General features: G+C 37.3%; 1 protein-coding gene across 12 annotated transcripts in view; it reads right to left on the bottom strand.

The window, feature by feature from the left end:
• The window catches only part of ATP7A (ATPase copper transporting alpha), a 135,912-nt gene that overhangs the window by 34,035 nt on the left and 86,548 nt on the right, over positions 1–15,329 (bottom strand). For 9 of the 12 annotated variants that reach the window (XM_055268559.2, XM_063634675.1, XM_063634677.1 and 6 more), the window contains 5 exons: positions 14,399–14,605; positions 9,532–9,695; positions 3,525–3,686; positions 1,584–1,660; positions 1,155–1,380 (listed from right to left, as the gene is read on the bottom strand). In XM_055268559.2, coding sequence (XP_055124534.1) covers positions 1,155–1,380; positions 1,584–1,660; positions 3,525–3,686; positions 9,532–9,695; positions 14,399–14,605 — 836 coding nt within the window. The remainder of the gene's footprint in view (positions 1–1,154; positions 1,381–1,583; positions 1,661–3,524; positions 3,687–9,531; positions 9,696–14,398; positions 14,606–15,329) is intronic. The other 3 variants (XM_063634674.1, XM_063634673.1, XM_063634682.1) reach the window with 2 other exon arrangements.

Below are 15,329 nucleotides of genomic sequence, written 5' to 3'. Positions count from 1 at the left end.
CACATATATATCTCAATAACTTAAAGTATCAATAGTCACTTTCTTTGGCTTTTAGCTAATCCATAAACACTAAAGGGAGATTAAGCCAAAACAATCGTGTTTGTATTTCAATAGATGTACATGCAGAGGGAGGTATTCAAATTGCTGCACAAGCCTGTGGGGCTATCATCTATGATCCAATGGATATTCCATAATACAAGGAAAATCAGATATTTCTTCCTTTTTTTTTTTTTTTTAAAAAGAGACAGTCTTGCTATGTTGCCCAGGCTGGTCTCAAACTCCTGGCCTCAAGCAATCCTCCTGCCTCAGCCTCCCAAGTAGCTGGGATTACAGGCATGAGCCATCACACCAAGCAGATTTTTCTTTCTGAGGCTAGCAAAAACAAGAACTAGGAAAGGAATTACATTTTCTCAAGAATTTTTTTGTGCAAAACTCACCCATCTTTCCAAAACTCAAACTAAGTGGTGTATCACAAGCTATGAAATCTGTTGGCCGTTTTTGTTGGTAAATATAACTGGAAAGCTTATGTCATTAAAACAGAGAAACTAAGATGTTTTTTAAAATCATTATTGCCTTTTATAAGGATCAGATAAAGGAAAAGATTTATTTGCTAGAAGTATTCTATTCCACAGTAAAAGTTTATCTCAAAAAAAGAGTTTAAAACATACAGAAAGTAATGAACTGAAGTGCCAGGAAGAAATAACAAAAATAAAGTCATTGAGCTGGGTGCAGTGGCTAGTGCCTGGAAGTCCCAGCTACTCAGAAGGCTGAGGCAGAAGGACTGCTTGAGCACAGGAGTTCAAGACCGCAGTGAGCTGTGCTTACACCACTGCATTCCAGCCTGGGTGACAGAGCAAAACCACATCTCTAAAAAAAAAAAATAGATAAATAAAAATTGAAAAATAAAATAAAGTTATATACAGTAGCAGATATAAATACCAAATCCAAAAATCTTGAACTCTTTCTTAGGGGTCAAATGGCATCTATTATCTACTTAAATAACTACCCAGTTGAAGATTATTTTTGTAAAGCATATGGCATAAAATGATCAGACTTCTAGCTAACATCAGTTTTGTAGTTGAAAATAAACCCTGCCTGCCAAATTTTGCTTATTTTTCATTATTAACAAATATATTTGCTAACAATTCACTTGCCTGTACAGGTACACACAATAAAAAGGACAGCAAATTCATAACAGACAATCCTGGAAGAATCTGGCGCTCCAGGAACATAGAAGAATGAAGGTTGATCATTTCTTCTTTACTCATGTTTTGATTATGGTGAAGAGTTGCAAAGTGGTGGTCCATAACCATCATATATATCATCAGCCCCATTACAGGAATACAAAAAAACAGACTCACAAGAAAAGACCGTCTCCATCTTATATGGAAAAAATAAAAAAAGAAAAATCATGGTCATAAATAGCTAATGGGTAAAGATTCTATGTACTACAGAGAGATATACATTGTGACCATTTCATCCAGTATAAGGATGATATTATAAAAACTGACATGCAAAAAGGATGTTAAATTTGTAATAGGGAGTCAAAATTTGTTTTTTACTGACACTCCAAAAGTACTTACTGTCTTATTTCTCGTTTATGATCTAGGTGACTTGCTGACCGATCCTTCTTGACCAAAGAAGCTTCAAAACCTAAGCTCTAAGGAAATTCATGAGAAAAAATTATTTCACTGAACATATAAATATTGTATAGAGAAATTCTAAGCCATGGTATTGTCATTAAGAACAGTTCAATTACTGAGGGCATGTCACTCTGGGGAATACAAAGATGAAGATGTGCTTCCTGCTCTTGATTGCATTTGTTTCCAATCTTTCATAAAAGAAATGAGTATTTCCTTAATGCTAGTTAATATCTATCCTACATATAACAGTTTAACTCAAGTACAACTGTCTTCAGTAGAGGTTCTCATTAATAGGCCATAAAAGCTAGCACCAGGCCGGGCACAGTGGCTCATGCCTGTAATCCCAGCACTTTGGGAGGCCAAGGCGGGCAAATCACAAGGTCAGGAGCTTGAGAGCAGCCTGGCCAACATGGTGAAACCCCGTCTCTACTAAAAATACAAAGAATTAGCTGGATGTAGTGGCAGGTGCCTGTAATCCCAGCTGCTCGGGAAGCTGAGGCAGGAGAATCGCTTGAACCCAGGAGGCGGAGGTTGCAGTGAGCTGAGATCACGCCACTGCACTCCAGCCCAGGCGACAGAGTGAGACTCTGTCTCAAAAAAAAAAAAAAAAAAAAAGCTAGCACCATACTAAACATATTATTCAAGGCCTTGCATATGCAGTATTTAGTCTTGTTTTATCAGAAAAAGAACATGAACATAAATCATTTTCCCCAATAAAACAAAGTATAAAAAGGAAACTATCCCTAAGCAAGACTTATCTGACCGTAGATAGTAATACACATTATATTTCCAACTGCTAGGGGAAATGCTGCCATCTTACATTTGTTGGCCGTGCACAGTGAATAGAACAAGCATGAGCTTTGGAGTCAGAGTAATTAGGCTCAAATCCCAGTTATGAAAGTTACTAGCTATGACTTTGGATAAGTAACTTAACTTCTCTTAACCTGGGTTTCCTCACCTCCAAAATGAATATGACCACATTGCTGTGAGAATTAAGGGTTGAAGCTTTGCAATCTTGGTAACTGGCACATAGTAGGTACTCAGTAAAACTAGTTTCACAAAAATGGTAATGATAATGTCATCTACACTAATAGGATCTTAACTGAACTATTAAAATGCTTTAAATCACTTAAATACCAATTCTATAGCATACTGAAACTTTTAAAATACATTCACATGTATTACCACTTAAGATTTATTGAAGAACACAGGATGAATCTGTCACAAAGAAAGGGTTGTGTTTATTTGTTTGTTTGTTTTAGAGACAAGGTCTCTCTCACGGTAACCTTCAACTCCTGGGCTTAAGCAATCCTCCTACCTCTGCTTCTCGTGGGATTAATACTGTGGGTGCTTGGCACCACACCTGGCTAATTATTTTAATTTTTGTTGCAGAGACAGGGTCTCGCTACATTGCCCGGGATGGTCTTGAACTCCTGGCCTCAAGTGATTCTGCTGTCTAGGCCTCTCAAAATGCTGAGATTATAGGCATGAGCCACTATGTCTAGCTGGGTTTAGTCTTTTAAATTTCTTACTTTAACTTAAAAATAGGTCTTTTGTTTTGACCTAACAAACAAAAAGCCATCAAGCAGGATCCTTCACTTTCTTAGTAACTAATATGAATCTTATTTATAACAAATTATACTTTATTTCCATTTTCTAAATATTTAAGTGTTTTGTGGTTCTAACTTGTTTGCTCCTGAAAAAGACCAAAAAAAAAAATGCAGACATGTTTACATTAAATTTTGAGACAGATCTTGTTTGAAGTATTCAAAGGAGCTAGATTTTTTTTTCATTGCCTCTATCTGATGCAAACCAGAAATGATTCACGGGAGTGCTGATTAAATAGGTAAGAACACAGAAACATAAATTCTTGGCACTTACTTCAATTGTATGGATAATATCTCTAGGACCAATAATTTCTGGGTCATATTTAATATGTGCTTTGTTGGTTGCCAGGGCCACGGAGCAGTATAGGATCCCTCTGTGTTTTGTGAGACTAGACTCTATTTTATGTACGCAGGAGGCACACGTCATTCCCCTCACCTGTTAAAGACAAAGCATTTGTTCTTCAGGAATATACTTTTTCCACCATTAAACATGAGTTACCACTTTTTTTTTTTTGAGACAGAGTCTCTCGCTCTGTCGCCCAGGCTGGAATGCAGTGGCGCGATCTCGGCTCACTGCAACCTCCGCCTCCCAGGTTCAAGTGATTCTTCTGCCTCAGCCTCACAAGTAGCTGGGGTTACAGGCATGTTCTACCACACCCGGCTAATTTTTTGTCTTTTTTGTAGAGATGGGGGTTTCACCATGTTGGCCAGGCTGGTCTCGAACTCCTGACCTCAAGTGATCCACCGTGCCCAGCCTGAGTTACCACTTTTTACTAAAAGGACTCATGGGATTGCCACACAAGATCTTAATTGCACTACTAGTATGCTTTAGATATGATCATTAGGATACCATTTTTATACCACATTGAACAAATATATGGTCCCAGATAAAAGAGGATCTCATTAAAAGTCTCCAAATTCCTGTCACTACTACTCAGTGATAGAAGATTTGACATTTATTATTGTTTCTTGTATCCAGTCTTGCTTCCCTCTGGATTTTTTTTTCATCCTGCTGAAGTATATAACCACTAGTATAGCTTTTAGTGAAATTAATGGATGGCAAAAGTGTTTTGACTTTGTATGTCTAAAAATGTATTTTTCCCTATATCTTGAGTGGGGTTATAGTTTAGCTGGGCGTTAAATTATAAAATGGATGGGCATGACTTCTAGAATGACTGTGTGAGGAGCTCAGCAAATCCTTTCCTCAAAAAGCAATGATAAAACTGACAAAAGTATCAAAAAACAGCCATTGAAATACTCTGGAAATTGACCAAAGGGCATACCACAAATTAAGAAGGATTTATTCAAGAATATCTGCTGAAGGGATATCAGTGAAAATGGTGCAGTAAGACCTCTAAAATTCTCTCCTCTGTAAAAGCAACGAGAACACTGGCAGAAATTATAAGAACCATCTTTTTCCAGAAATCTGGAAATCAAACAAAAGCTTGCAGCAATCTAGGAAGCATTTATTCAAGAAAACAAGATGGAGTACAAAAAATAGAATGAATAAGACATAGTATTTCATAGCACAACAGGATGACTATAGTCAATAATAACTTAATCATACGTTTAAAAATAGCTGAAAGACTATAAATGGATTATCTGTAACACAAAGGATAAATGCTTGAGGGGATGGATACCCGATGTTATATGATGTGTTTGTTACTCATTGCATGCCTGTATCAAAACGTCTCATATACCTCATAAATATATGCACATGCACCTATGCTGTACCCAGAAAACTTTTGTGCTCTAAACAACACCGCCAAGGAAGAGGCAATACCAGAATGGGAGAAAATATTTGAAAATCATATATCAGATAAGGGACTTGTATCTAGAATATATAAAGAATTCTTACAACTCAGTAATAAAAAGAAAACAATCCAATTAAAAATGGGCAAAAATGGTGGAGCGCGGTGGCTCACGCCTGTAATCCCAGCACTTTGGGAGGCCGAGGCGGGCGGATCACGAGGTCAGGAGATCGAGACCATCCTAGCTAACACAGTGAAACACCATCTCTACTAAAAAATACAAAAAATTAGCAGGGCGTGGTGGCAGGTGCCTGTAGTCCCAGCTACTCGGTAGGCTGAGGCAGGAGAATGGCATGAACCCGGGAGGCGGGGCTTGCAGTGAGCCAAGATCGCGCCACTGCTACTCCAGCCTGAGCGAGACTCCATCTCAAAAAAAAAAAAAAGGCAAAAACTCGAATTGTTTCTCCAAAGAACATTTATGAAAGGCCAATAAGCACAAGAAAAGATACTCAACGTCATTAGTCATCAGGGAAATGGAAATCAAAACCAAAATGAGATACCAGTTCACTTCCACTGTGATAGCTATAATAAAAAGGTAATAGCAAGTGTTGACATGCATACGGAACAATTGGAATGTCAATACAATGTTGGTGGGGATATGAAATGGTACAGCTGCTTTAGAAAACAGTCTGGCAGTCCCTTAAAAGGTTAAATATAGAGTTACTAGATGACTTAGTAATTCCACATCTAGGTATATCCCCAAGGGAATTAAAAACATAAGTTCACACAAAAACTTGTACATGAATGTTCATAGCAGCATTATTTATAATAGCAGCAATATTCATAAAGTGGAAACAACCCAATTATACATCAACTGATGACTAAATCAACAAAATGTAGTATATTCATACATTGGAATATTATTTGGCAATAAAAAGGAATGCAGTAATGATACATGCTACAACATGGATCAACCATGAATACACTATGGTAAATAAAAGAAGCCGGTTACAAAGGACTACATATTATATTATTCCATTTACATGAAATGTCCAGAATAGGCGAATCTATACAAATACAAAGTAGATTAGTGGTTGCCTAGGGTAGAGAGAGTAGAACCAGTACAGGTAAGAGATTAGGACTAAAGAATGACTACTAATGAGTTTTATTTTAATGGGGATGAAAATGTTTTGAAATCAGATAGTGGTGATAGTTGCACAAGTCTGTGAATATACTAAAAACCACTGGGTTGTATACTTTAAAAAGGTGAGTTTTCTGGTATTTAAAAAAAGCTATTATTTTTTAATCCTTAAAAACATATAAAAGCCTACTCATTCTTTTTCATTGTTTTTAATAGCTACTCAGTATCCCATGATATGAATGTATCATAATTTATTTAGTCCCTAATGACTGAAATTTAGTCTTTCCCCATATTTTGCTATTGTAAACAATACTATAATGAACATCTTTGCATACACGCCATTTCATACATATGCAAACATGTCTGTTGGATAAATTCCTACAAGTGGAACTTCTGAGGCAAAGGCTATGTGCAATTTCACCTTTGACAGATATTGCCAAATTCCTCTGTTGGCAGCTTGTATCAATGTACACTCCACCAGCAATACATGAGAGATCAGAAACACAGTGTTAACAAAATTGTTAACTTTACCAATCCAATAAGTGAAAATGGTATTTCAGTGCCATTTTAATTTGCTTTACTCATTACAAATGAAGTTGAACATCTTTTCATGTTTAAGAGTTATTGTTTTTGCTTTTCTGTGAACTGTCAGTTCATATCCTTTATCACAGAAAAGAAATTTTGGGGTGCTGACGCTTGTCTTATTGATGTATAAAAGTTATTCATATATGAAAAAAATTAACCTTCATCTATGATATGAATTATAATTATTTTAATTGCCTTTTGACTTTCCATTTGGTGTTTTCCTCCCAAGAAGAAATGTTTAGGTATCTGAATTCATCAATCCATTAATCTTTTCTTTTATTGGCTTTGTATCATGTTTTAGAAAAACGCTTCCTACTCCAATATTGTTTTTTTCTTCTTTTTTTTCTTTTTTTTTGAGATGGAGTTTCACTGCTGTTGCCCAGGTTGGAGTGCAATGGCGTGATCTTGGCTCACTGCAACCTCCACCTCCCGGGTTCAAGCGATTCTCCTGCCTCAGCTTCCCCAGTATCTGAGATTACAGGCGCGTGCCACCACGCCCGGCTAATTTTTTGTATTTTTAGTAGAGACGGGGTTTCACCATGTTGGCCAGGCTGGTCTTGAACTCCTGATTTCAGGTGATCCACCCACCTCGGCCTCCCAAAGTGCTGGGATTACAGGCATGAGCCACTGCACTCGGCCTCCAATATTGTTTCATAAATGAATTAGATGTTATCATTGAGAAAAGCTAGATGAAGGCTACATGGAAATTTTCTGTACTTTTTTTTACTTCCTTGTGAGTCTAAAATTATTTCAGTGATGAATTGATGGATTGATGTATGATAAAGCAAATATAGTAAAGTATTAATTGTAAAATCTAGCTGGTGTATATAGGTATCTACTGTACAATTCTTCTGACTTTTCTGTATGTGTAAAAGTTTCATAATATTGAAAAAAATGTTCCAAATATTTCGTCTAGTAATTTCATGGTTTCATTATTTACATTCAAGTTTGGGAGGCAGGCAAGGTCTCACTCTGTCACCTAGGCTGGAGTGCAGTGGCATGAACACAGCTCACTGCAGCCTCAACCTCCCAGGCTCAAGCAATCCTCCCACCTCAGCCTCCCGAGTAGCTGGGACTACAGATGCACGCCACCACACCTGGCTAAATATTTACTTTTTAAATTTTTTATTTTTATATTTATTTTTTTATTTTTTGAGATGGAATCTCACTGTGTCGCCCAGGCTGGAGTGCAGTGGTGCAATCTTGGCTCAGTGCAACCTCTGCCTCCCAGGTTCAAACAATTCTCATGCCTCAGCCTCCCGAGTAGCTGGCATTACAGGCGCAAGCCACCACACCCAGCTAATTTTTGTGTTTTTAGTAGAGACGGGTTTCACCGTGTTGGTCAGGCTGGTCTTGAACTCCTGACCTCAGGTGATCTACCCACCTCGGCCTCCCAAAGTGCTGGGATTACAGGCGTGAGTCACCATGACTGGCCTAAATTTTTACTTTTTGTAGAGGCGGGGTTTCACCTGTTGCCTGGGCTGGTCGTGAACTCCTGGGCTCAAGTGATCCTCCCACCTCGGCCTCCCAAAATGCTGAGATTACAGGCGTGAGCCACCACACCCAGCCTACATTCGAATTTTTGCTTAAACTGAAACTTATTTTGGTACAAGATTAAATTTTTGTTTTAATTTTTTAAATTATACAAATAAATTTAAATACATTCTAGCTGTAAAAATTTCAATGTTGAAAAGATGCAAGTTTCTCTTTGATCTTCTCCCTCAATCCCACTCTCTTCCTGAGATAAACACTGTTAATCATGTGTATACACTAGTCCTTTCTCTAGGTGTTTATATACATATGTAAGTACACATACATGTAGTTTTGCATTTTTTACTAAATGAGATTATGCCATAAGTATTACACTGCAACTTGTTTTGCTTAAGTAAATAATATGTACTGGAAATCTTTACTTGTCAGTTAATATTGATCTATTTTACTCTTTTAACATCTATATTGTATTCTATAATATGTCTATACATAATTTATTTAAACATTCCCTATTAAAGGACATTTAATATAGATTGGTTCTAAATTTTTGCTCTTAAAATTATATAATAAATATAATCTTACGAATGTTCATATTCCTTTTTTAAAAAAAACAAAGTCTCATTCTGTCACCCAGGCTGGAGTGCAGTGGTGTGATCTCAGCCCACTGCAACCTCCGCCACCTGGGTTTAAGTGATTCTCATGCCCCAGCCTCCCAAGTAGCTGGGACTACAGGAGCACACCATCACACCTGGCTAATTTTTGTATTTTTCATAGAGATGGGGTTTCACCATGTTGGCTGGGCTGGTCTCGAACTCCTGACCTCAAGTAATCCACCCGCCTCAGCCTCCCAAAGTGCTGGCATTACAGGTGTGAGCCACCATGCCCAGCCCTATATGATCACATTTCCACAGGAAAGAATCCTAGCAGCTGATTTGCTGGGTTGGAGAAAGTGATCACTTTAAATCAATATGCCTTACACCAGGTTTTATGACTTTATAAAATTTGAGTCTTTAATGTACTGGAATGTATTCAATTACATGCTACTAGATAGGAATCATAATATATTTTAAAAGTTAATTTTCATTTATTCATTCAAACCCAATTCTTTTTTGGTTAATAGAGATATGACAATTATCTTTTTAAATTCCATGCTTGAAGAGTACCATTAAATCATACCTTATCCATTTTCCAGTTTCCTTAATTTTCATCATATCTTATTTTCCCCACCTTTAATTATCTTCACAACTCTTCTCTGAACCTTACCAAGTTTTTTTTCTGGAAATTTTATTAATCACACAAGAAATCTTACTTACAACAAGTTCCAAAACACCATCTCCTTCATCAGCATTTTCTATCACAGTGGCTCCAAATCCAAGCTCTCGGATGAACTCTGCTATCATTGGGGGTTGTATAACAGCAGGATTATACCTTACTTCTGCCTTGCCAGCCATCAGGGCCACAAGTATAGAATATATTCCTAAGAGCATTGATAAGAAAAACAATACAGATAACATTCTTTTTAAAAAGAGTAATGTTATAATTACTTTTTAGTATTCTCAAGTATGAAAGGATTTCTCTTAAGTATGAAAGGATTTGAATCTGGAGAAATTTATTATTTAACTTTTATACCAGTCTTGACCCCAAACAATTAGAACTATTCCAAAAGATAGCCTGATTTTTCTTAAATTTTTTATTATGGAAATTTTCAATTATGTGTGTGTGTGTGTGTGTGTGTGCGTGTGTATAAGAACATAATAAACTTGATGTGCCTATCACCTTGCTTCATAATACTTGGCTAATCTTATTTCATATACATTCCTACACCCTCTACTCGCTGCTCTCTACCTGGATTATGCTGAAGCAAGTCCCAGACATCACATCATTTCATGTGTAAATATTTAAATATGTATCTCTAAAAAATACAGACTCTGTAAAAAACCATAATACCATTTTCACACCTAAAATAATTCTTCAATATCATCAAATGTCCAGGCAGTATTCACATTTTTACAATTGTCTTATAACTGTTTACTAGTTTAACAGTTTCTTGTTTGACTTGGATCCAAATAAGGCCTATGAATTGCAATTGCTTGAGACTGTATCTTGTAAATATAAAGCATTTTTAGAAACTAATAAGACAGAGTACTAGAGAAAGGGACTTGGCTGGGCATGACAGCTCATGCCTGCAATCCCAGAACTTCAGGAGGCCAAGGAGGGCGGATCGCTTGAGTCCAGGAGTTTGACACCAGCCTGTGCAATATGGCAAAACCCTGTCTCTACAAAAAACAATACAAAAATTAGCTGGGCATGGTGGTGCATGCCTGTGGTCTCAGCTACTCAGGAAGCTGAGGTGGGAAGATCACTTGAGCCTGGGAGGTCAAGGCTGCAGTAAGCAGTGTTCATGCCACTGCAATGCACCATTTGTGACAGAGTAGGATCCTTTCTCAAAAAAAAAAAAAAAAAATAGAGAAAAGAACTCATGCACTCATGAAATCATAATTATAGCAAAGAATCCAATAATATACCAACATACACATTATAATATTATCAAATAATAGTCATTTATTTAAATTATCAGGTTTTAGTGTCTGGCACACAGTAATCTAAAAAGCTCTTATTCCTAGAAAAAAAGTCCCACGCAACTTGTTAACCAAAAAAAGGAGTTCATTTTATGGCAGTCATGCTGTTCACTAGTGCAAACCTTTTTTTTTAACAACCATTCCACTTTTCTAGGCCAGCTATTGCTGTCATTGCCAGGAAGAAAATTAATTCTACATAGCAAAAATAGAAGCTCTTTCTAGGAATCTGTGGCATTTGATGGCTACCTGACAGGGAATGGGGATCAATAGTCCATAGGTCAAGTCTGAGGTTTGATAAAAAAGAAAAAATGATTAAATATTAATTTAATAGCTTTAAATAAGTAAACAGGATAGTGGGGGTTGTAAGGGGAAATGGGGATGGTTAATGGGTACAAAGAAAAAGAATGAATAGGACCTAGTATTTGATAGCACAACAGTGTGACTATAGTCAATCATAATTTAATTGTACATTTAAAAGTAACAGAATATAATTGAATTGTTTATAACACAAAGGATAAATACTTGAAGAGATGGATACCCCATTTTCCATGATGTGATTATTATGCATGGCATATTTGTATCAAAACATCCCATGTACCCTATAAATATATACACCTACTATATACTCACAAAAATTAAAAATTAAAAAATAGATAAGCGTATACACAGTGAAAAAAAGAAAACAAAATACCTAATATAATCTAATTTTTCTATATAAAGTGCTTACATTTTGGGCTTTGTTGGTATCAAACAATTCAGGTGATCAGTTCATGGGAAAGTGTCAGTAATATGGGAAAGGTACAGAGAAAGTAGGAAAAAATCTTTTTGCTTCAGCTGAATGTAATCTATGGGCAAACAGAAATAGAAGGGAAAATTTGATTTTTCAAATGTCAAAAACATAAGTTCAATACTTATGTAAATTGCAGATACTTAAAAAAACTCTTCAAACTATAATAAGAACTCTCTCTATTCATTTTTTAAAAATATAATGCAGGGCCAGGTGTGGTGGCTCATGCCTGTAACCCTAGCACTTTGGGAGGCCCAGGTGGGTGGATCACTTGAGGTCAGGAGTTCAAGACCAGCCTGGCCAACATGGTGAAACTCTGTCTCTACTAAAAATACAAAAATTGGCCAGGCGCGGTGGCTCACGCTTGTAATCCCAGCACTTTGGGAGGCCGAGGCGGGCGTATCATGAGGTCAGGAGATCGAGACCATGATGAAACCCCGTCTCTACTAAAAATACAAAAAATTAACCGGGCGTGGTGGCGGGCGCCTGTAGTCCCAGCTACTCGGAGAGGCTGAGGCAGGAGAATGGCGTGAACTCAGGAGGCGGAGCTTGCAGTGAGCCGGAGGTTGCAGTGAGCCGAGACTGCGCCACTGCACTCCAGCCTGGGTGACAGAGCGAGACTCCGTCTCAAAAAAATAAATAAATAAAAATAAAAATAAAAATACAAAAATTAGCCAGACATGGTGGCACACACCTGTAGTCCCAGTTACTAGGGAGGCTAAAGCAGGAAAATCGCTTGAACCCAGGAGGTAGATGTTGCACTGAGCCGAGATGGTCCTACTGCACTCCAGCCTGGGCAACAGAGTGAGACTTGTCTCAAAATATAAATTACATATATATTTATATATTATATTAATATACATTTATATATTTATATATAACATATAAAATATATAAATATATGTATATTACAGACTAAATTGAGAGAAGACCAATGCTACTTAGTTAAAAAAAAAAAATGAATGTAGTGACTCCAGCTAGGCTAAAGTTATTTCTAACTGGGCTAAGAGGTTGTAAAGGGGATAATATGGAAGTAATTGGAAGAATCAACTTAACAGACTTAAAAAAATTGTAACTGGCATAGGCATTGCTTGTCTCATGAAGAAGGCTATTTCTGAATTGCCCCAAAATAGTTGGTTCTTAAATTAAATAGAAACCTTGAATGCTTCTTTTCGTTTTCATTTGCTTGGCAACCTCCCTCCTTTTCTTTTTAAATTAATCTAAAAAAGAATAATAGAAGCTTTAGCCTTGAGTGCATTCCAGTTAGACATAATGGAGGCTAAACTGAAGCAGAAATCATAGAATGCAGACAAGGTAATATTGAACTGAAGATGACTCCGTATACCATACATTTTGTCATAATAATGTTCTGCCCTTAATATATGAGGTGAGGTGATTACTACATACATTTTGAGTAATTTTCTCAATGGTGGAGATAAGCTTATACTAGTCCATACTTCTTTATTTAGCTCTGTGACTAACCATATGTATCATTAAGACACCTAGGGCTAGGGCAGCCAAAGTACCAAATCTATGACTTTGATCTCATGAAACCTCATCACGTATCTTTTTTTTTTTTTTCTTTTTGAGATGGAATCTTGCCCTTTTGCACAGGCTGGAGTGCAGTGGCTGGCACGATCTCAGCTCACTGCAACCTCCGCCTCTCAGGTTCAAGCGATTCTCCTGCCTCAGCCTCCCAAGTAGCTGGGACTCCAGGCGTGCGCCACTACACCCAGCTAATTTTTGTATTTTTAGTAGAGATGGGGTTTCACCATGTTGGCCAGGCTGGTCTTGAACTCCTGACCTCAGGCGATCTGCCCACCTCGGCCTCCCAAAGTGCTGGGATTACAGGTGTGAGTCACCGTGCCTGGCCATCATCACATATCTTTATGGTTAACAAATCTACTGTGCTATACTGGGAAGTCTATAAATATGAGTGCAAATTAATAAGCTAAAACATCTGAGTGTGACTGAATTTAAAAAACTGTGGTATGCATTTTCTAAGATTTTGTAACCTAAAATTAACACTTGTATACAACATTAAGTAACTTGTGAACATTTTTACCACAAGCAAAGAGAACAATATAATTCTAAACAAACTTGTTTTTGGTCTGGTGCTTGGTCTGGGTATAGAAATAATGAAATTCTTAAATATTCTAGTTGTCAGTTTTAGGCATAGCTTTAGAAGAAAATTTATGCGCCGTGTGTGATGGCTCATGCCTGTAATCCTGGCACTTTGGGAGGCCGAGGTGGGTGGATCACCTGAGGCCAGGAGTTTGAGATCAGCCTGGCCAACATGGTGAAATCCCATCTCTACTAAAAATACAAAAATTAGCTGGGCGTGGTGGTGCGTGCCTGTAGTCCCATCTACTCGGGAGGCTGAGGCAGAAGGAATGCTTCAACCCAGGAGGCAGAGGTTGCAGTGAGCCGAGATCGCGCCACTCCACTCCAGCCTGGGCGACAGAGCAAGGCTCAGTCACAAAAAAAAAAAAAAAAAAAAAATTATGTTCCTTAAAATCCAACACAACCATGATTGATCTACAAAAAATAGCAATCTCTTGTATTTCTTTCTGCTATTTTTTAACGAATTTCATAGATATACAAATGTGATCATGAGGTAAACAAGAGAGGAACTTTATCTAAGGCAACAAAACACTAAGGCTTCCAGGACATCAGGGTTGTCCCACACATTACTGAAAATCTTTATGAGGCCTTACCAAGAATCATAAACATAGTTACAAAACATGTAAGAGAACAAAAAAGATGGAGTTCCCAAACTAGCACATAAAATAACAAGCTTCAAGAGTGTCTCACCTTCTTCCCGCCTTAAATTCCGTTCAATGTTTGCTACACAGGAAGCGCAAGTCATGCCAGTGACCTGTATGTAACACTTAGATGAAGTCTTTCCTTCCTCCTTGTCTTGAACTGGTGTCATCCCTTTAGTATAAAATTCATTAGTTGAAGGCAAAAGCGGCATTTCCGATGAAGGCTGAGCTATTACTACCAATGGCTCATTCGTGTCTGGTGGAAAGGGAAAGATTCTTTTCATTTGCAGTATTGATCATTCAACTGCATCCTTGCCTCGCATCACAATCCAAACCTCCAGGCACTGACAATCTATTCCTTTAAAATGAGCAAGTTCCTACTATCCGTTAGCATTAAGTTATCTCTACACTTTCCTCTGCAGTGACTTCCAATTTCAAAACTTCCCATCCCAATTCCCAGGAAAATCTGAGCTCCCTGAATAAACAAAACTTTTTTTCTTCTAGCCATTATCTCTACTCCCAATCTCAGAGAGAGAGTAGTTTGTTAATGGATAGTTCTTATTTTTATAATGAAATTTTACCATCATGTTGATGATTGGCATACTGGCATCAAAGCAATTCACAGTATATTAAGTGGAACAAAAAGCAATTTGCAAAACAGCATTGCAGTGTGCTGATATTTTTTTTAATTTTAGTGTATGCATAGATGAGAACATGCATAAGAAAGCTGGAGGGGTTACATACCAAACTATTAACAGTGGCTACTTCTGGGGAATAGGGTTAAGGCAGGAATAGAAAGACAGATGAATAAATTTCCTCTATCTATACTTCTATATTGTTTGAATTTTTAACATACATATATAATATTTTTAAATTTTAATATGTCTGTGGACAGTGGAAGAAGAGGCAAGGAATAAGTCAGCAAAAAGTCTATTTTGCACAATGGAGTATTCAGAGAATCTTTATGGACTGGGGAAGCT

Source organism: Symphalangus syndactylus, chromosome X (genome assembly GCF_028878055.3).
Source record: "Symphalangus syndactylus isolate Jambi chromosome X, NHGRI_mSymSyn1-v2.1_pri, whole genome shotgun sequence".
NCBI classification, from domain to species: domain Eukaryota; kingdom Metazoa; phylum Chordata; class Mammalia; order Primates; family Hylobatidae; genus Symphalangus; species Symphalangus syndactylus.
Note: the sequence above shows the minus strand (reverse complement) of the source record. Positions and strands in the feature narration are given on the sequence as shown.